Source organism: Apiospora marii, assembly GCF_038362585.1.
Source record: "Apiospora marii strain CBS 49790 chromosome Unknown utg000001l_segment0_segment0, whole genome shotgun sequence".
Lineage (NCBI taxonomy): Eukaryota > Fungi > Ascomycota > Sordariomycetes > Amphisphaeriales > Apiosporaceae > Apiospora > Apiospora marii.
This window is the reverse complement of record NW_027117372.1, coordinates 796832-817622: the sequence shown is the minus strand read 5'-3', so window position 1 is coordinate 817622 and position 20791 is coordinate 796832. Positions and strand designations below refer to the sequence as shown.

Genomic DNA, 20791 nt, shown 5'->3' with positions numbered 1-20791 from the left:
TGTATTGTGTTGTGTGGTTGTTGGGAACCGCAGATTACGATAGAAGCCAAGCATGGGATTCAGACTTGGCCGCATTCCCCCTTGAACCAACGTTCCCACATCGTACCACTCTTTTTTCTTGAGAACCTGCAGGGCTCCTACCTTTCAATTCGCATCAACATCGACACTGTTACAAACCTCGCCAAACGTCTCCATCATATGATTGAGCCCATCCCTGACCTCGACAGCCCGCACGGCGCAGTCTTTGCCCAGCATTATCTGGACCTCCTTCCCCAGACCCGCCCCGGCCCCCTCTCCCACCACGACGTCGTAGATGGCCCGGACGGCCTTTTTGTGGTTGCCCTGGGCCCTGAACTGGCCGCTCTGGAAGACGCCGATCGTCTTGCCCACCGTGCTGTTCTCGTAGTCGGGATCTAGGGGCTGCTCCACCAGCCGGGTCGAGCGCCCCATGGGCGTGTCGAAGGACCCTAGGTACACCTGCAGCACGCGGATCCCGAATTCAGCTACTTCCTTGGCCAGCGTCTTGCTGATAGCTGATAAGGTGATGAAGATATTAGTCATTCGATGATGCCAAATCAGTACCAAGTGTGTGTAGAGGTAGCTTAGCAGGAATCTAGAAAGACCAAGTTCACTTACCATCGAGCGCAGCCTTGCTCGCACCGTAAACCCCCAACGCATGCCTCGCCTCGAGCCCCGACCCCGAACTCAAATTCACAACCACCCCACGCCGCCGCCGCCGCATGTGCGGGAGCGCCGCGCGCATAAGCCGATAAGGCCCAAAGAAGTTAGTCTCCATGACGTCGCGGACCTCTTCGTCGGCGAAGCCCTCGACGGGGCCCGTCATGGCGAACCCGGCCGCGTTGACCAGGACATCGACGTCGGTCCCGGCCTCGGCCTCGAGGCGGTCGACGAGGGCGCCGCAGTCGGCGGCGCTGGTGTCGAGCGGGAGCCAGCGGCCCCGGCCCGGCGGGGAGGCGCCCTCGATCTCGCCGACGAGCGCGGGCGTCTTGCTCGGGTCCCGCGACGTCGCGATGATGCGGTGGCCGGCGGCCAGGGCGTGGCGCGCGAATTGCAGGCCGAAGCCCGATGAGCAGCCGGTGATGAGCCAGGTTAGTGGTGACCCGGTCTCAGGGGTGGTGTTGGTGCCTCCGGTGGATGAGGCCATTGTTTGCGTTTAAATCCTTATTTAGTCTTCTTTCCCAATGTCGTTACGAGTAGGGATGGTGATGTAGTGTTTTGAGCAATTCAGTGCTGTGGCGATGCCGTCACTTCTAGGTTGAAAGACGAGGTTCTCTTTACATATTCCCCATCATTTAGTGCAGATCTAACATCCCACGTCGAAATGTCCCCTCGTCTTGTACGGAGATGGAGTTAAGCCCCCTTATTTCCTCCAACTCCGTCGGCCCCGGGGCGACCGTCCATCCTCTTTAGTCTAAACTGAAAACTATCGGGGCTTTGTAGTTGCTGCTTACTTTAGAAAGATCGACCATCATATTGTCAACTAGCAACACTGCGGCGCTGGTCCTGTACCAGCGGCACGCCTACAAGGCTCGACTTCGAGGTATATATTTGCCAACCGAAAGGTCGATATTAATTAGCAAACCTTTGGGGTTATTGTCGCTCGACTTCGTCCAATTACCAGTTTTTGAGATGCCAGAATACTGGACTATATATCCACCACTGAAGGAGCTTTGAATTCCTCCAGACAATAGAATCCCAAAGACCTCGGCTGCACTGGGTATCGCTCGGCCAGCTCTGCCCTAGCCGCCACGACTTGCTTGCGCAACTCCATCCCGCGAGTCCTGCACGTCTCCATGAGCAGCTCGGACAGCAACTCCTCCGACAACAATCGATAGGGGTCTTCCTTCTCGCTCAGCTTCCTGTGCGTGTCCACAACGGGCTGCAGAATGTCGAGCGCTCTGGGCACGTTTCCCTGTTCCTTGTAGGCCGCGGCCAGCCAATGCTGGGCCATCAGTCGGTTCGTCACGTACTCATCGTACACGTCGTGGTAGTTCAGGGACGTGTAAGCGCTCACAGTCTGCTCGAGCAACTTGATCGCCTCTCCCGTCCGTCCGCCTCGAAGCCGTGCTCTTCCGAGCAGAAAGTCGGTTTCCAGCTGGCGGGGGTCGTTGGGCTTGAGAGCAGGATGCCTGCTTTGTAGCATCTCGATGTACTCGAGGATTGCGGTCGCCTCTCTGGTCTCCCCGACATCGATGTATGCGCTTGCAAGGGCACGCTCGCAGCGTTGGCATCCCGGGCTCGCTCTGCCGTGATGCTCGCGTTGCGTGTGCACCACGGCTTTCAACAACGGGATCGAATCTACCGTCCGTCCGACAACGAGGTATGCATTTCCGAGGGCGAAGAGCAACGAATCGTCGGGTGTATAGTTGCCGTATTTCACAGCCACATCCTCTTGCTTCAAAACTTCTTCGAAGTAGCCAATGGCCATATGGAAACGGTGGTCCAGGGACAAGCATTTTCCGACTCTGAAACACAAGTCGAATTTAGCTTTGTAGTCACCATACCTCCCGCTCTGTTCGAGTAGACGGAGTGTGTGTGGTAGATAGAGTCTCCACAGGTATTCGCTGTCCGCATCCCAAGCCATTTCAAATCGCTGAAGCGTCTGGGCCATAATGAGCTCATCAACCGGCCTCAATCGCTTCACTGCGAAGTGCACCAGACTGTGCATATCATACAATACGTCCTGATACAAGCTGAGATCTAGCGCCTCTTCGTCTTGCATACTCACATCGTCTGGCTCTTCCTCTTGGATCTGATCATCTCGGGTTTGTCCATACTGGGTCTGATCGATCTCCATCTCGTCGGTTACAAAGTCGAAGGTTACACTCTCGTCGTCTGATATTGGGTCGTCTTCAATTTCATTGTCTTCTTGGCAAGCCAGGAAAGCATATGCAATCAAGGTACCTATCGCATTTTCCATCACTGCGTCAGATCCTAGACTGGGAAGGAGCGAGCGGGGAATGGCCTTGGGCTCGATGAAAGAAATGAATGTCAGGAGTCTGGCCGCCACCGGATCTTTCCTCACGATTTGGCTAAACGAAATGGACCAAGTCAACGCGAGGGCGTTCTCCGATCCTGGGTACCGCGTCTTGTCGTTTTGGCCGGTTTGCATCAGATCGACGAGGCTCTCTTCGCTTCGGAAAAGAACCAAGTAGTCCTGGATGCCTATTCGGTTCCTTTTCATGTAGGCAGTCGCTTGCGAAATGGCCAACGGCAAATACGTGAGTTCTTCTGCAAGCTCCGCTACTAGGTCGTAGCGCTCTTTCCGTGGGAGCGACGTCTGCAGCATGCCCACCGCATCCTCATTGCTCATTTGGGGCAATTCAATGACATGGTCCCCTAGCTCATCCGCAATATCTCGTGTGCGTGTTGTGTAGATCGTCAACCCAGTGTCACTGTTTGGGAGATAGTTGCGAATGCCGCCAGACGGGTTGACCACGACATTTTCGTCGTCCGCATTGTCCACAATCAGGAGCCAATCTCCCGATTCAGCCGACTCGAGATAGTTCCGAAACGGCTCTTTCGGGTCCTCGTTGTCGTTGTTGCCACCCTTGAGGAAGCCGAACTTCCTCCCGATCTTGGCGCACTCATGCTCAAAACTTTCGCGACTCGAGACGGGGACCCAGAAAACAGAGAAATCCGGCTCGTTTTCTTTGACCCAATAGGCGAACTGCAACGCCAGTTGGGTCTTGCCAATGCCACCCAGCCCAGATATGGCCAGATTTTGGCAGTCCTCGTCTTCGTCAAGCAATAGCTTTTGTTTCATATCCTCTAGAAATCCACTTCGACCAACGAATCTCTTATTTCTGGGGAGAGGAATGTGATGCTGAGGGGCCCGGTCTACTCGACGTCTACGGCGTCGTATCTCATCTTCGAGACAGACTCGAGTTAGCAAACGTGCTCATTCATTGGGCGAGTTGAGGGTGTGTGTGTGTGTATGTGATGCAAGTCATAATTCATGAAAAATCTCCATCTCAGTCTTTAGCCACAGGATCAGGGTCACGCAGACAGCCTAGCCAATCGCTGCTCCAACGTGTATTCACCCTCCTCACCCTCCCCTTGAGCTACCTTCGCATCTTTCCCCTGGATCATGTTCAACGAAGCAAGTGACTCACGTTTCTTGAGCGCCTTGGTATAAACCTCCGAGATGTTGAATCGAACGATGTCCAGGTTGTCCAGAGATTCCTGACTATCATCAAATTTGCACACCCCTCCATGATCCGCATTCAACATGACGACGTTCTCGTTGCGGCCGGATAAATACAACCGTGAGCTCTCTCGAGGTACGACCTTCCTTGGTGGTTAATACCTACTCCAGGCGCGATATTTAGTTGCGATGAGGGACTTACCGTGTCAGAAGCTCCCCAAAAGGAGACAATGTCGTAGTCCGGGAGTTGGTGCCGCCGGTGCTCCATCAAAACATCCTCGAAGAGGTTTCCCCGTTCCAACGCCTCCATCACCCCTTGGCCCTTTTGCCACATCATTGCCTTCGCGATATTCGATGCTATAACTCCCAGATCCACCTTCCACCCCTCTGCTCCTCTCTGCGGTGTCGCGAAAAAGACTAACCCCGAGGTCGCATCCTTGATGCCCGTGTTTTCCGGGTTGGTTTGGGCGTTGATCAGCGCCTGCTCTACGTGAATTGACCACCCATGCTGTGCGAGATGAAAATGATGGGCCGTGTTTCGGTCCTGCTCTTTCTTGCTGCCGCGATGCGATTGAGTAGATCATTCGCCTTGTCGACGAAGGTAGCGCGGTCGTTGCCGTAAACCACCGTCGCATTGTACTCGTACAGGAAGATTCGTGCACCAGGAACGTGCTTTGGAAGATCATCCCGCAGCCAGAGTCGACCCTGAGGCCCTGGAGGGGTGCGCCATGTATCATAGGCGTGGTCGGCGTCGCTCTTCAGTCGGGGATTCAAACCATGGAACCAATTGGCGCAGCGGCTACCAACTCGTTAACTCAAAGTCTTTCTGGAGGATAAGCAAAAAATACTGACCATATCCGTCACTAAAGTCTTCTACAGGAGTAGCAAGAGAAGTTGACTTTGTGATGATCAATAGAGGAGACTTGGCAATCAGCCTGGTCGATGCTGAGTGAGTGAAGACGGGCTACACAGACGACGGGCAAAGCACCACCTGCCAGTCTTCGGGTGATATATATCAATCTGTACTGGGTGTCATCGCTGCCAGACTGTCAACCCCGCACGACGGCCCAATCGGCATAGCGTCGTGATCAATGCGAGACGCAATCCGCGGCCGCCGGCCAGGAAGCGAGGCAGCCATGACCAGCTTGGGGTCGGATGAGTGGTCAATTTCATCTTTGAAATGTGATAAAGTACGACGAGGTAGTATCCGCGAAGATGGCTGACATCAAATCCATGCAGGCGCAGGGGTTGGCAGAAGGGGTGCGAGCTATGCGCAGTGGACTTGGGGTGCCATGGCGGTCTCAAGATAGGGGGAAGGGGGTCGGAGCAACAGTAATGCGAAATGAAGTCGAAGTAAAACCACCTGCATGAGGATCTGATGAGGTTTATACAGAATCATGATGTCTGTATCGATGCGGCTCCGCCATGGTTTGCTACGTGAGCAAACATTACTGGGGTGCGACCACCTCGGCTCCAAAAGTTGGGGCAGCCGAGGCCCAAATGTTATCCAGAACCAGTAGATCTCACCATCAATCAATACTCCTTACTCATCCCCATGCATCAACATGAAGGCACCACGCGGCAGAAATAACTTCCTCAGCATTGCTCGTCATCAATCCCGCAAGTATTCCCTCAAAGTCTTTCTAGCATCGTGACCCGCCTCATTTTATCATCACTCCCAATCCCAACATGTCCCCAACCGCCAAACTCGCCACCCCGCTAACGGCCCTGCTCGGCGTCGAGCACCCCATCTTGCTCGCGGGCATGGACCAGGTCGCCGGGCCGGAGCTCGTGGCGGCCGTGACCAACGCCGGCGGCTTCGGCACGCTCGGCGGGGCGCGCTACACGCCCGCCATGCTGCGCGAGATGATCGCCGACATGAAGGCCCGCCTCGTGGACCGGGACGCGCCGTTCGGGGTGGACCTGCTGGTGCCGCAGGTGGGCGGGAGTGCGCGCAAGACGAACGTAAGTTTTAGTTAGTCTGGCAAGGGGGGAAGGGAGGAGGTGGGCGAAGATGGTTCACAGCAAGTGCGGAGCAGACCAGCTAATTAAAGTCCGGTATGACGGATCGGATGGGTTTAGTATGACTACACCAAGGGTCACTTGAACGAACTCCTGGATATTATCATCGAGAGCAAGGCGAAGCTCTTCGTCTCGGCTATCGGCGTGCCGCCCGCGTGGGCGGTCGAGAAACTACACAAGGCCGGTATCCTCTACATGGTGTGTCTGCTGCCCCCACAAAGGCTCGAGATGCGACTTCCTGCAACTGTGACTCCCGTGGAAACTAACACCCGAAACCTCCTGATAGAACATGGTCGGTCATCCCAAGGTACGATGGCCAACCCTGCAGAACCCAACTCGCGGATACTGATGACAGACACACCGTCATGTAGCACGTCCACAAAGCCTGCCAGGCCGGCGCCGACATCATCTGCGCCCAGGGCGGCGAAGCAGGCGGGCATACCGGCGACATCCCGACGAGGTAAACTCTTTCCTTTTCTTCCCTGCTCTCCCTCTACCAGAATCGCCACCACTAACCTACATCGCAGCATCCTGACTCCAGCCTGTGCCGATATCGTAAAGCAGTATAAGTCACCCCTGACAGGCCAACCCGTCCTCCTCGTGACCGGTGGCGGCGTGAACGACGGCCGCAGCCTCGCGTCCGCACTGATGCTCGGCGCCAGCGGCGTCTGGGTCGGGACGCGGTTCACGGCCGCAGCGGAATCCAAGTATCCCGAATCGGCCAAGAAACAGTAAGCAAAGAGGGACCCCATGGAAGACACACCTAGACAAGACGAAATACGGTTTCCCTACTCTACTCCTCTTCTTCAAATGGCAAGAATAGCTGACCGGTGTACGAACTGACAGGGTCATCAACGCCACCTACGACTCCTGGGTCCGCAGCCTAATCTGGAGCGGCCGCCCCCTGCGCGCCCTGCGGACGCCCTACATCGACGACTGGGAAGCGAACCGGCAGGGCGAGATCGCGGACCTGACGGCGCGGGGCATCGTGCCCCTGGAGCACGAGCTGGACAAACTGCACCGCCAAGGCCAGCTGACGGAGGAGATTGAGGAGCAAGCGGCAATGCGGTGAGTTTTTTCTTGGGACAAAGGATGCTTGCGCATGGATCTGATAGGATGACACTGTTCCTAATATGCTTTGTTTCGGATGATCTAGGCCTATCGGGATCGTGGCGGGTTCTGTCAACAAGCCCGGACAGACGGCGGCAGAGATCGTCGATGAGATGGTGAACGAAGCAGCTGAGCTGTTGGGTGCAGCTCCTAGCTACTTGACGCCGAGCTCCAAGCTCTGAGTAAGTAAAGATATATGTTCGCTAGCTATGGGATGAAGCATCACAATTGCCGAAGAAAGGGGCAAGCAAGACAAACATGAAAAATTTCGAGTATTTTCAACACGAGCCATAGCGGCAACTTGACATGGTAGCAACAAACCCGCACCAATGTGCTGTCTTGGTGGTGGTCGAACCGTTGATGGTATTATAAAACTATATGCAAACGTAACAAGAGAACTCAGGAGTTGTTCGATTCCGTAACAATTGGGGCTGCCAAAAAGCAAAAAGACGTACACTACTCAATACCCCCTAAGAACCAATCTGATGACAACCCGACCCGACAAGCCTCAAACGCCTGTGATTGTTATGCACCAGAAACACACTAATACATTCGTACTGAAAGGATGTTCAAAGCATGAAGGATTTGGACCCTTCAACCAACCCATCCCCCATCTTGGTGACCGTGGACCAATCCGGCGCGAACCTCCGAATCTCCTTAAGCGCCGGGATCGCCGTGCGCTCGTCCTGGTCGTTCCACAAGCAGACGACGCGGCCGTCCATTCCCTCGTCACCGACGTTCTTCCCCTTGCTAGACTTCCAGGAGAACGTCACGTCCCAAGGCCGACCCCACTGGCGGCTCCACAGCCGGAGCTCCTTGGAACCCGCCTCGCCGATCCGGGGGAAGCGAGGATCCTCATCAGACCCCTTCACCACGATGTCGTCCACGGGCCGGTCAAAGTATATCCGACAGGATCGCGTGTTCAGACCGCTGACCCTGATGGACGCGCTGTTCAGACCCTTTGCGCGCGTCGCATTGAGGCTGAGCCATTGAGAATACGTCTTCTCCGGCGGCAAGGTCCCGTTCGTGGGGACAACCCGCGGAGCAAGGCCTTTCCACGAATACTCTATCAGATCAGAGCGCGCCGAGCTGGTCTGCTTGACTATATCTTGCCCAGCAGTACTGGGAAGGCTGCCAACAATATCATCCATGAAAGACGACTCCACTCCGGCAAGGCTCACTTGATTTATGCCAGTGTCCAAGTTTAGGCGCTGCAGGAAGAAAAACTTCATGCGGCTTGTCGGGAAGAATGGGAAGGCGGCGAGGTTGTAGATGAGCGTTCCGATGAATACAAAGAGCAGCAAGGTGGGAATATGGTAAGAATGGCGGTGGATAAACGGGGACAAGGGAGTGAAGACAAGTACGGTCACCAAGGCCACCAAAATGTAGACGAGGAGAGCAGAACTGCCGTCCACGAGCGTCTGATTCGTAGCAGTCATCAATAGAAGACCAATCTGACCAAGGATGATGATAGTGATAGGGGCCAGGATCAGGAACTGGAACACCCACACCCAGTCGGAAAGGTACTGACTCCAGATTTGCTCGTCCCCGAAGACAGACTGCGAGCCAATGGTTCGCTCTTGCAGACCAGCGTTGCTGCCAGTGTTAACATGATCGGAACGGTTGTATCTAGCAAAAGTTGTCTTGGATCCCCGGAGAAGCGAAGTAGATTCGGTTGCCTCCTCGGCATCGTCCTGGTTCTCGCCATTAGTGACCGCATTGGGCTGCGTGCCGGAGGACTGCGGCCTATCTTGCGTGTCGCTTTCTGCCGATTGCGGCCGTTGAGCGTCGGCCTCGAAGCTTTGGTCCTCGGCATACTGGCTTTTCGTTGGCAGGCTGAAAAGCTCCAGAAAACCGAGCAGTGCCGCCACAGAAACAGCCAGGAAGTACCACACGACAGGGTAGCCCAATGCCAGTTGATATCTTTCCTCGTACACCGTCTCGATCACAAGAAGGATCCAGCCAACGACAAATAGCCACAACAACGCGTAGTGGCGGTTGAGCGCGGTCGGCCGTATAAAGTTGGTGGCACGCGCCAAGAACCACATACAGTAAATCCATGCCGATGCCATCATGGACCACACAGTGTAAGGGCTGCTATACACGATGAACGGGTTCAGCTTGTTCAGCATGAATGCCAAGCCGACGAGTATAGCAGTGGACGCGAGGAAAATGGTCGGGAATCGCAGAATGCCGCGTAACGCATGCAGAGAAATACTCTGATCGTGGTCAGCTTCTGGATGTGGTGGTAAGCAGTGGCTGAAGAGGTAGAACTTGTCGAAGTGGCTGAGGATGGCGCCCGTAAGGATGAGAGCAAGGGGAGCTACGACCAGGAGTGACACCGAGACAGCAAACAGGGAATGCAGCTCAAAAGTGAGGAACGCTTTCCCGAAAACGTCGAACCACACGGCAGAGCTACCTTGTCCGCTGGGGACCTGGTGCTTCCCGGCGGCATCGCCCTCAAACGTTGTGCCTGTGTCGGAGGTCAGGGCTTGCATGGTGGTGACGGCGGCTGAAAGCATGTGCCAGATGGAGTTTGGGCTAGTGTGCCGCGCATCGTCGTCCTCGGTATGGTACCGGGCCCGGGGCTCCATGAAAGCAACATCCAGTCCGCGCATCCCCATATTCTCGTTGAACACCACATAATCTGTCTGGCTTCGGATGAAACCAGACTTGAAGGCGTCGCCGCTGACGATGGTGCCAAAAGGATGCGGCGACTTCTTGTACGCCGAAGCTGCCTGAAGATCTGTAGCGCGGAACAGAGTGGCTCTTCCTCCCGCACCGGCTCCTTCGAGGTTGAGGAAGACACGAGGGAATGCCGAAACGGGGTGCCGACCGAAGGCTCGCGCTCCGTTCAAGTAGTCCTCTTCACCGTTGTTGAAGAGTGCGACAAAGCCTTTCGTGGGTTGATTGCCTTCTGTGGTAAAGTGCTTGATGAGTTGGAGCAGGGTAATAACACCCACTCCGTCGTCCGTAGCCCCGTAACCGGTTGAAACACTGTCGTAGTGAGCATTCACCAGGGACCCGCCGGACGAAGGCTGGCCCCCGCGTCGCCACCAATCACCCTCGTCGTCCTGGGAGCCCCTCACATACACGATGATGTTGGTTCCTTCAAAGTAGGTGCTCACGCTTGGGGCTGTTGAAGCGACACCGCTCGCAGCAGAGAAGGTGAGGTTGGACGTCATGTCATTGAAGACAACGACAGGAGCGTTAGTCTTGTCTGCGGAGACGCGCATGGCAGCGGACTCGACTCCGTAAGAGACGCCATTGGCCTTGAGGAGCTCGTGAATGCGGGTCAATAGCCAATCACGAACTTTGTCATTTTTGCGACTATTATAGGGATGGTAGCCGTTGCTGAGCTTCTTGAGATCCAGCCAAGCTTCGGTGATGTTGACACCGGCATAGGGCGTTTCGGATGGGGGCGCCGGAACGGTATGCTGCACAACCAGCAACGCGACAATGACGGCAATATACACGACCGTGGTGAGGAAAGTCACTTGCGACGGGCGAAAGGCGAGCGGATTGGCTACCATGGCTACAGATTTCCCGGGAGACGAGAGATAGCCGAGTTGTGTAAGGTGGTAGTAGTAATCTAATCCACAGAGAGGTGACGAGGGCCTACTGGTACTGACGAGATGACATGGCTTGGGAAGGGAGCAGGCAAGCTTGGAGCTAAATGGGTATTAGGCAGTCAGGATGTTGGAAGCAGTGTCGCGAGTAAGTAGTTGGTGTCGGAAGAAGCTGTCTCGCCCGTCCTACTGTAGGTGAAGTTGGAGATTGGGTACAGGATGATGCAATCAAGTCGGAGAGATGTGAGAAGCGTGCTCAGATCTCAGATACGCATTGGTAGTGCGCGCAGTGGACACCCGCACGCAGGCAGGTTTTAGCTGCATCCACCACCACCCTCCATGCTCCAATCCACTCGACGAGGCAGTTCCCCGCCTTTTCGGTGGGGGACTCAGCCACCGACTACCAAACGCTGCTGCATCAAGTGCATTGGTTTTCTTATCTTCAGGGCCTGCATTGGCGGGATAACCGGTAGGCAACAGGATGATCGATGTTGGTGGGCATCATGCGACCGAGTAGCTTTCTAACGAATGTCATGTAATCAAGTAGACGCGCATCAAAAGAATGTATATTACATTACTATCTGAAATTGTTCGTGTATAGTTGAACTTCGTATTTCTCATCAGTCTCCTCTTCGACGATCCAAGTTGGCTGGATGTCTCGAGCGTAAATTCTCGCCTTCGCCGCCCTTCATGTCTTATTGACCCCAAACACCGGCGTCCTTGCCCTCTGGGTAGAAGAACGCCACCACCGCAATGATGATGTACACGGCGCAAAGAAGCGCCCCCTCCAAGTAGTTACTCCTGCCATCGAGAACCAGGAAGTTGACAATAAAGGCAGACACGAACAGACAAACCGTCTCGAACAGGGTAAAGTACAGTGTCATCTCGCGGTTCATGATCCAGCCTAGGATAACAACCAGCGGCGTGATGAAGATGGCAATTTGAATAGAACTGCCGACAGCGACGCCGATGGCCAGATCCATCTTGTTCTTCATGGCCACCGTCAGGGCAGTCACGTGTTCCGCAGCGTTGCCAACAATGGGAAGGATGATTAGACCAATGAACGTCTCGCCGATCGAACTGGTTTCGACAACTGCGTTGATGGAATCAACCATGAACTCGGCGCATACAGCCACAAGCGCGGTAGAAATCAGGAGAAGTACAATAGCCGAGATTCTAGAGAGGTCGTCATCGTTCTCTCCAGACTCCGCATCAGCACCCTCAACAAGGGCCGCATGAGGTATCTGTGCAGGCAACATGGAGCCAGGGGCCCGGTATTGATGAACCTCGTTGAGTCGGTCAGGTAGCGAGTTTGTTCGGCGAATACCGTATCGTACGCGGGGTACACGTCCATTGGGGGCATTAGGGGCATTGGGGCTCTGGGCAGGAACTTGGCTGAAAACAGGTGGCGCCAAGCTCTTTACTGGCTTGAAGGAAATCGCACGGAGGTTCGTGAACGGGCGCCTGCCAGGGGTACCGGGTCCAGCAGGATCATTAACTCCATCCATGTTGGAAACGGTATCGGCGAAGTCAACACGACGAGGCTCGGAATCAGATACACCAGGGCCATCCACCTGCACAGTCGGGAGGTCACCGGCACTCGACGCTGTCGTACCAGGAATGTTGCCATCCTCGTTGACGGGAGATGCGGTCTTTCGGTGCTTGCGATGCTTGTGCTTTCGGTGACGATGTTTTCTGTGGCGCTTTGGTGGTTCTTCTTCGATAGCTTCTTCACTACCCTCGGTGTTCATGCGAGGGAAGACAGGCTTAGTTGGTCCGTTGGAAGAATCGCCAGATTTTGATGCATTGTCCGGCAAGGGACTTGCCGGATTGGTGCCAAACGAGGATGAGCGGGTCTGTTCGTCGATCGTGTCAACAGATGCCACGCTCGACTTTCTGCGACGCCTGGACCGAATGGCCCTCTTCACGCGCTTAGACATAGTGTTGCCCGAATGGCTAGAGCCTGCCGAGTCGGAGTCGGACGAGTCGCTCGATTCCGAGCTAGAGGTGTCAAGCCAAGCAGCAGCAGGGCCGGGGGTGGACTCTTCGTCAATGATATGTTGCGGGGTCGACTCATACATGTAGGCATGCGACTTCAGCTGGAAAAGAAGATAAATGACATAAACCAAGAGAAGAATAACACTGGTTCCTCTGCTAATCTTCAAGGACTCCGCGTCTGCCTTGTCATTATTAGTGAACGAGGCATGGAACGCAGTAGGCAGAACAAGACTGCAGACGCTCAGACTGAGTAGACAAGCACTCATTTGCGTAACGGTGCTGTTGTAGATTTGTTCCCGGAATCGAAGGCCTCCGAAGAAGAATGCCATGCCGAGAATCAACAGAAGATTGGCGAGGATGGACCCGAGAAGCGAGGCTTGAACGATGCGAATCTCGTTCTTTGCCAGAGCAATGATGAAGATGATCAACTCAACAGCATTACCAAAGGTAACGTTGAGAAGGGCGCCGACGGCATCACCAAGCTTTCGAGCAACCGACTCCGTGGCGTGACTCAAGAGGCCAGCCAGGGGGATGATGGCAACAGCGTTGACGGCGAAGACGGCGCCTGCTGGCATGCCGGGCACATTGGCCACTGCGATTCCCACGGGAACGGCAAGCAGCAAGATGTTGAACCAACTATGACACAGGATCTTCATAGCGGTTTGGTAGAATCGGACAAAGACATTAGGTCGGGGTTCTGTTTCTAGGACAGTCCCCGTCCCCTCAGCTTCAGATGCCTGACCAGTTGCGGCGTTGCCAGGCTGTGTATTATCGGCGCCGTGTGCTTGACTGCCATTGTTGCTGTGGACGCTGGGGGCAGTGCCGCTGCCACCGAGATTGTTGCGGCTACCATTTTTCTCATCTACTCGTTGTGCCTGTCGATTATGGCTTATAGGAAGCGTCGGGGATGCTGTGGGGTCTCCATGCGCGTGTGCTCTAGCCCATGAGCGTATGCGATCTATATACGCAGGTGAATTAGAGGAGCTTTTCTTCATCGATAGTGGATGGAATGGCAAATGTGACGATAAGGTCAAACAATTCTTGAAAGAGAAACAAGAAAGAGAGACGCAGAGGAAGAAGATGTGTAAGAAGAAGAAGTAAGGCTAGAGAGGCAGCCGCGCATCTGATTAATAGCAGCAGTAGAGAGCAGTCAATGACTGCGGTGAATTGGGGGCACCGGGGCTTATCTGACTGGGATGGGGGTTCCCTGTGTGCGAGTAACGGCTCTGGGCAGTGCCGTCGTCGTAGTGCGTAGGTACATACGGAGAAGAGTGCCCACTGGTGACCATCCGAGCCAGTCACGTCTCGACATGACATCTGGTGAGATGCGAGCGAGAGCGACGTGGGTCTCCTCAGCTTTTGCGGGTGCGCCAGCATACATCATTTAGCCACTAGCTTGATTCGCTTCTGCATACCAGATTGTCTGAATTGTGGATGGACTTTTGGATCCAGGGGTAGGTACATTTTGGGAGGAAACAACATTGGCCGCCAAGACAGCGAGAACAGCCAGCACGCCTTTATATCTGGATTGATGCCAACCCACGAAATGGGCTTCTGCCGCCAGCAGCGTTGTTGATGAAACTTGAGCCTGATGTTTTGAAGCCTCAGAGCTTGTCGGGTTTGTATACGACGCTGAACCAGCCCTGCAACCGCCGAATTGCAGTAGCTCAGGGCGTGAATCCAAAGTAAGGCGTGCGTCGAGTGGAACTTTCCACCGGCGGCTGTTTACCTTCTCGCCTCACTGCGAGATGGGTTGAGAGGATAGGGGAATTATAGTTTCTCGAAACTCAATGTATCCGTGTACTTGTACACCCGGGCGTTTGGTGTTGGATTGATAAAATAAAGTCGGGAGCAACGTACGCATGTTTCGCGCCGCGACGACACTAGGTATCGTGCTTGGCTGATGCTTGTCAAGTCTTGGTAGAGGCTTGTTTTGGAGTCTTGGAAGGCTTGGAAGGCTTGGGCGCTCTGGAGAAGGAAATTATGGAATTAGGTAGGCCAACAGCTCGGGCGCTGGGATTCGTCTGGTAAAAATAGATGAAGAGAAACAGAAAGGACTTCGAATCATCCGGTGAAGTAGGCTGGGCCCAGATAGCTACGGATGTCTATTCGACTTTTTGTTGGTGCTTTTGTTTTGGCCTGATTAAATGAGTGTTACAGGCTTGGCGTCCTAACCATCTGTGCTGTCAACGGGATAATCGCATAATACAGCATGGGGTACAGTATGTGATAATCGCATCACTGCACTGGTTGTTTTGTGGGTAACGACCAAGGGATGGGAAATATTCATCTATGCAGTAGCTATTCATATGGTATAATACTATATACTAAACGGGGATACCCCCGGTGCCAAGGCGGAGCCCAATCAAGTAATGAGGTCTGTAGCCGACAATTTCGAATGTTCGATTGACCCTTCATTGTTCAGGAACCCGAGAACGCAACCCAAAAATGACGTAATTAAGCTGAGAGTCAATCCATTCGAGCGCCACGTCACCTGAATCAAGTCCCTCGGTACTTTCATTGACGACAAGTTGTCGAGTTCTCGTCGCTGCTGCCGCCGTATGCTCTGATGGTACTACCTCATGTCAGTAGCGGTGTATGAATCGAGACAATATGCAATGAGCTGTCGGGACATTTTCTCACGATCAACTGGAGCATCTAATCAATCGTGTCAAAGGCACTCATTAGATACATACATCGACGTAGTGCACACACACCCAGTTTGACATGCATGGGTGTCACATTTCAGAAAGCAACTCGAGCAATTGAGCCGCGAGATGTATTCACCAGCCCGTCGTTCTGGTTTCCCGCAGCAGTGGTTTCATCTCCTCCTGAAATCCGAAGTGCGGATGCGTTCGCTGTTCCCCGACAGTGCTCGGGGCATTTTGAACCACGCTACAGACTGCCGCGATTCGCAACATTTGTAAGCTCTCACTGTAGGCGTTGGATGACTGTCTCAGAACCGAACGGAGGCAACATCTAACGAATGTGACCTCTCCGAGTCTACGTCTAGTGGTAAAGCAAGGCTATAGCATTTGAATATGCCCATTACCTATGTAGGTATGCAAGTATACCAATCAATGAACATGAAGTTTAGGGGCACTGCATCAACACATGGGGGCAGATGGAACGACTGCCGACAGAAGATAGATCGACAAGGTAGTACCGATGATGCCACAATGATCAAGATAACATTCGAGCTTACCCTGGCTTGGCTTCTAGTCGACGGGAGATCTACGGCCTAATACTCAATAACCTTTGAGCCTCCAACGGCCTCCCGGATGCGACCTAGCACGTTACCAGTGACTCTTCTGAGCACGACAGGACGTCACCACCTGCCTGCGCCTTGATTGATTAAACGAAATCCAAATGCGGGGTAGCTATCAGCCACCCTGGGGCAAGTTGCGTCGTACCTGCCTACGATCATGGAGTGGCTGAGCGGTACTTTTGTAGGCCTGTAAGTGGCAAGTACTTCCAGCACAGCCAATTCATGCTGACCATCGTCCAATTGCAGGCAGGGTAACCGATTATCAAGGCAGGTGCACCTTACATATTGTTAGAAGGGCCATTGTTCCCCGTCATGTAGTTGTGGTGCGTGGATTACCTGTTGGTTCCAAATGGTATTTTGATCAGGTGGACTTCGCAAGAGCGAGGCCAAGACAAATAGCAGTCTTGGCAATTCAGCACAGCCCGACTGTTCCTCCCGGTCTGTTGTTATGTTTCCCAGCAAATTCCCACTATTGTTTCTTTGTGAGAGAGCTGAGCAACCGGAAATAACTCTATTTGGAATTCTAATGTTCGTTTGAAGAGGTGCGGCCCACTCTACTTTCTACGCGCAGTATCTGCCTTACACATTGGGTGCCATAAACAATCAACCAAGAGGGTGAGCAACATGAGCAAGCAAGAGTGAGTTATCATCGCATCAGGCGCCCTCCGGACCTACACTAGTTCGCTCCAGGAGGCCTAGCACTACAGCTTGAGGAGTACACAGATAAGCTAGTCAGCGAGGCGCAGTCTTCTTGACTCAAGTCATAAACCCGTCGATCGCTCCGCAAGTTACAGCACAACATAACACTTTCCATTCGTCATGTGTTTTGGCAGCAAGAAGGAAAGTTCGAACGAGCCAGCTCCAAAGCCGGCTCATGTTCCGCAGAACGCTTCAAGCAGCGCCCTTCCAGCATCTGCATCGGGGAAGATGAATCAGGACTATGCTCCCCCGGCTGGACCGCCGCCGCCGTCAAAAAGCGCCAGCAGACCGGAGGATTACGCAGCGCCCTCGGGCCCTCCCCCCAGCCACTCACAGGCCAATAACTTTGCTCCGCCTCCGGGTCCACCGCCAGCCCGCCGCAACGATGACTTCACTCCCCCTCCGGGACCGCCTCCTCGTCAGGACTTTGCACCTCCGTCGGGTCCACCACCCTCCAAGGGGCATGGCGGATTCGGCGATTTCGCACCTCCCCCAGGCCCGCCTCCTCCGGCACAATCGGGCAAGAAGCACGCATGGGAAGAAGCTGTGCCCGACACCTCGGAGCTGCCACCACCCCCGCCATTCTTCGCGGCACATGACTTCTCGCCAACAAACAATGCCACTGAAGCGGAAGCTGAAGCAGGCGAGGCTTTCTGCCACAGCAATCCCATGTTGGCACCAGAAGCGCTTGACCCGGCCAATGCACAAGCCCAGCAACAGAGCAACTTCCGACTCCTATGGATGAACGACAAGGTCCAGATTGCTCCCGTTGCTCTGGGTGTATGGAAGGGCTTCAGCAAGGACGGCACCACTGACACAAGCATCATTTCATGGCCTCCAATGTATAGTGTCAGCTCGCACGGTCCTTGGGCGACTGGTCGCACCAAGGTCATCTACTACGAGGTCAACTTTTCGAAGGACAGCCGGCAGGAAATTAGCATGGCTCTTGGCTTCACCGTACCACCGTATCCCGGTTTCCGTCTTCCGGGATGGCACCGCGGAAGTCTGGCTGTTCATGGCGACGATGGCCACAAGTACATCAATGACCGCTGGGGCGGCAAGGACTTTGTCCAACCCTTTAAGCGCGGAGAGACTGTGGGAATTGGCATGAGGTTTGTTCCAACGGGAGGCGACGGCGTCAGTGTGAAGATTTTCCTCACCCGGGACGGCGTTCACCAGAGCCAATGGGAGTGGGACCTCTACGAAGAGACAGACATGGAACAGGATGGGGCCGTCAAGGGCTTGGACGGCTTCCGCGATCTCTGTGCCGCCGTGGGTGTGTTCGAGAAGGTGCATTTCGAGATCGTCTTTGCACCCTGGCGTTGGAAGTGGCAGGGCCTGGAAGAGTACAGCAAACGGCCTTGAGATTCGAGTTCAAGAGCTCCCTGCCAACGACTTAATTACTGCTTCGTGTATTCGTACCACCAGGAGATATTCGGATAGGGCGAATAAGTAGAGGCCGCCCAGGTCTTTCTGTTTTAATAATCACAAGTTTTTTTTATTTATATCTGTGCCTTATCACGAGTAGCATGATGCTGATAGTAGATGTCACGCTCGAAGATCAGAAAGTTCGAAGACACATCTTCTCTCATGTCAGTAGTCTACTCGACGATGAGTACAATAGGTGCCAGAACCGAGCGATGAACTGCGCTGTCGTAGTACAGTGTGGGAATAATAGTCCGCTTCAACGCGGATAATGGAAGCAATGCCTGCAAGCAACAACATTGTTACCGACAACAGACCGTCGCAGGTCAATCGTCAGAGACAACGACAACCATCTTCGCTCCCCTCCCCCCTGATTCAAGGACACGATGGACTTCCTGAATCTCGTCCAGCTTGAACTGCTTCACTGGAATCTTGACTCGGCCTTCTTCTACATCCTTGACCATTTGCTCCAATGGCATCTCATGGAAGTCTTCAGGTCCGCCACCACTAAACCGGTATCAGTACATATTATTATGCACACAGTCGCCAACACGGTTAGTGTATTTCATTCACTTACTAGGCGCAAAGCCGAACCCGGTTCGGGAGGTCGGACATCGGAGAAAACTGATTGATCTCCCACGATCCGCCTTGGATACCCGTCATACAGACTGTGCCTTTCGCCACGGCGCATCTCAGCGAGTCTCTCAGAGTCGTGGTCCCGTTTAGCTCGAGGACCTTGTCGAAGCTGCCTCTGGGACTCTGGACGACTTGATCGGCAATCTCGCCAGAGTCCACAAAGACCTCGTCAGCGCCGCAGTCACGAAGCATCTGCTCCCGGGTGTTGTTGCGCGTGGTGCCGGCGACGCGGGCCGCGCCGAGCGTGCGGGCGAGCTGTAGGGCGCACAGGCCGATGGAGCTGGTGGCGCCGCGGACGAGGAGACTGTCGCCCGCTTTCAGGTCGAGGGCGCTGACCAGCGAGCCCCATGTCGTCTGCATCATCTCGGGCAAGGACGCCAGCACACTGACCGGCAGCGAGGTCGGCGGAATCAGCCGGATGTTCCCGGCGTCGACGCATGTGTACTCGGCGTAGGACCCGGGGATCTCGCGACCGAGCCCGCCCATGCATGTAGCTGGTTTCGCGAACGTCAAAACCCGTAAATAGTGAATATGCCCTGCAAGAACAATACTAACATACCGATCTTAGATCCGATGGGGTGCGGGGGAGCCTCTACGGAGCCCCCGTAGGCTACGACCCGTCCGATACACTCGATACCAATTATACGTGGAAACTTCACAGTTGGAGAATGGCCCTGGCGGGTATACATCTCTTCGACAGGTCAGAGCCATTTCAATACATGGTTGATTGGAGGGACACGGATGTAGGAGTTACCTGCTCGGTTTATACCGAAACCCAGGATCTTGATTAGGACTTGTCCTATGGCGGGGGTGGGAACAGGAACATCTTGCAGCCTCAAGACATCAATGTCCCCAGGTTCGGCACAGACAACTGCGCGCATCGTCTTGGGCAAGGGTGCCATTTTCTTCGGAATAAAGTAGGTATCACACAGATATATATATCGTCAGATGTGGGCGAACAAATCACGATTTCAGCTCGACGATCAATATGGAAAATGGTAATTGCCAAGACAAAGGTACTGCGGGTTGCGGTAGAATCTTGGCGATCTCATACCTACCTTGACTTTGATCCGCAATGGCGGGGTTGTTGTACCTAGCAGTAAGCCGGCGGGGGTGAGACCAGCATCATTGAAGGCAGGCGGCAGGATTGAATTGGTTGTCATCCAATCGGAAAGCATGAGCGCAAAGAAAGAACATTGAAAGACATGCCCGTACAAAGTTTGTCCCAGCAAGCCACGCGACGAATACGTCAAGTGACCACCCCCTGTCTGTTCGCGATCAACCGAGGCGCGAACGTCTTGCTTCCATCCTTCTGGGTCAGCATCAGATGGATGTAATGAGATATCCTTCGGGGTTTCGGGTGATCCAGCCAACGCGATGACTCCAGTGCTGTTTTCTATATCAGAGACTGGTCGAGGCGACACAAACATCGGGCACGTTCTCTCTCAACATTTCTATTCTTCATTGATTTCATGCTGAGCGACTATGGACTAACAAACTTGGACTACCTACCTCCTACCGCAGGCCGCAGACTAGGGTGCTCGGATTTAATGGCCGCCAAAGTCCGGTAACCTACATGTATGACATGATGATGGTCTCACGTGTCGGCGAGGAGTCAGTTATGTTGCTTGCGCTCTACCCTAAGATTTTCTTCTGGTATTATCGTCTCCTCTCCGCCACCATCTTCCTGCCTTGTACTACTGGTGAGCATTAACGCGTCGTCATATTCCCGTACAAATGCCATCGCTCCAAGTAAGCAGCGCGGCACTAACGACATTCGCATTGGCTCGTATGGTAGCGGGCGATCCGAGCTGCTTCCCCTTCACACCATCTCCCTGGCTCCCCCTCTTTCAGGGCTGAAGATGAAATCCTGCTTACGGAAGCAAGTCCAAGGGA

At 54.2% G+C, this 20791-nt stretch overlaps 7 protein-coding genes across 7 annotated transcripts; 2 read left to right on the top strand and 5 right to left on the bottom strand.

The window, feature by feature from the left end:
- Positions 1-144: 144 nt before the first annotated feature.
- Positions 145-1165, bottom strand: PG985_000281 (retinol dehydrogenase 8; the record flags this gene model as incomplete). Its single annotated transcript, XM_066820050.1, has 2 exons — positions 145-533; positions 637-1165. 2 exons carry the CDS (start codon positions 1163-1165, stop codon positions 145-147), a joined length of 918 nt encoding a protein of 305 aa, XP_066690929.1.
- Positions 1166-1666: 501 nt separating this feature from the next.
- On the bottom strand, positions 1667-4972 carry PG985_000280 (uncharacterized protein; the record flags this gene model as incomplete). Its single annotated transcript, XM_066820049.1, is given in 4 exon segments — positions 1667-3903; positions 4074-4311; positions 4371-4654; positions 4669-4972. Coding segments are annotated over 4 exon segments (3063 nt in total), but the record flags the coding sequence as incomplete, so codon positions are not given.
- An 885-nt stretch (positions 4973-5857) lies between these two features.
- PG985_000279 (uncharacterized protein) lies at positions 5858-7482 on the top strand (the record flags this gene model as incomplete). Its single annotated transcript, XM_066820048.1, has 7 exons — positions 5858-6133; positions 6251-6388; positions 6477-6497; positions 6562-6650; positions 6718-6921; positions 7037-7258; positions 7347-7482. The coding sequence occupies 7 exons, from the start codon at positions 5858-5860 to the stop codon at positions 7480-7482; spliced, it is 1086 nt and encodes a 361-aa protein (XP_066690927.1).
- Positions 7483-7869: 387 nt separating this feature from the next.
- On the bottom strand, positions 7870-10833 carry PG985_000278 (uncharacterized protein; the record flags this gene model as incomplete). Its single annotated transcript, XM_066820047.1, has 1 exon — positions 7870-10833. The coding sequence occupies one exon, from the start codon at positions 10831-10833 to the stop codon at positions 7870-7872; it is 2964 nt and encodes a 987-aa protein (XP_066690926.1).
- A 731-nt stretch (positions 10834-11564) lies between these two features.
- On the bottom strand, positions 11565-14248 carry PG985_000277 (Sodium/calcium exchanger membrane region; the record flags this gene model as incomplete). Its single annotated transcript, XM_066820046.1, has 2 exons — positions 11565-13825; positions 14131-14248. 2 exons carry the CDS (start codon positions 14246-14248, stop codon positions 11565-11567), a joined length of 2379 nt encoding a protein of 792 aa, XP_066690925.1.
- A 2706-nt stretch (positions 14249-16954) lies between these two features.
- PG985_000276 (uncharacterized protein) lies at positions 16955-18199 on the top strand (the record flags this gene model as incomplete). The annotated part of the gene is made up of 1 exon (XM_066820045.1): positions 16955-18199. The coding sequence occupies one exon, from the start codon at positions 16955-16957 to the stop codon at positions 18197-18199; it is 1245 nt and encodes a 414-aa protein (XP_066690924.1).
- A 386-nt stretch (positions 18200-18585) lies between these two features.
- On the bottom strand, positions 18586-19797 carry PG985_000275 (uncharacterized protein; the record flags this gene model as incomplete). Its single annotated transcript, XM_066820044.1, has 4 exons — positions 18586-18766; positions 18837-19389; positions 19455-19586; positions 19650-19797. The coding sequence occupies 4 exons, from the start codon at positions 19795-19797 to the stop codon at positions 18586-18588; spliced, it is 1014 nt and encodes a 337-aa protein (XP_066690923.1).
- Positions 19798-20791: the final 994 nt, after the last annotated feature.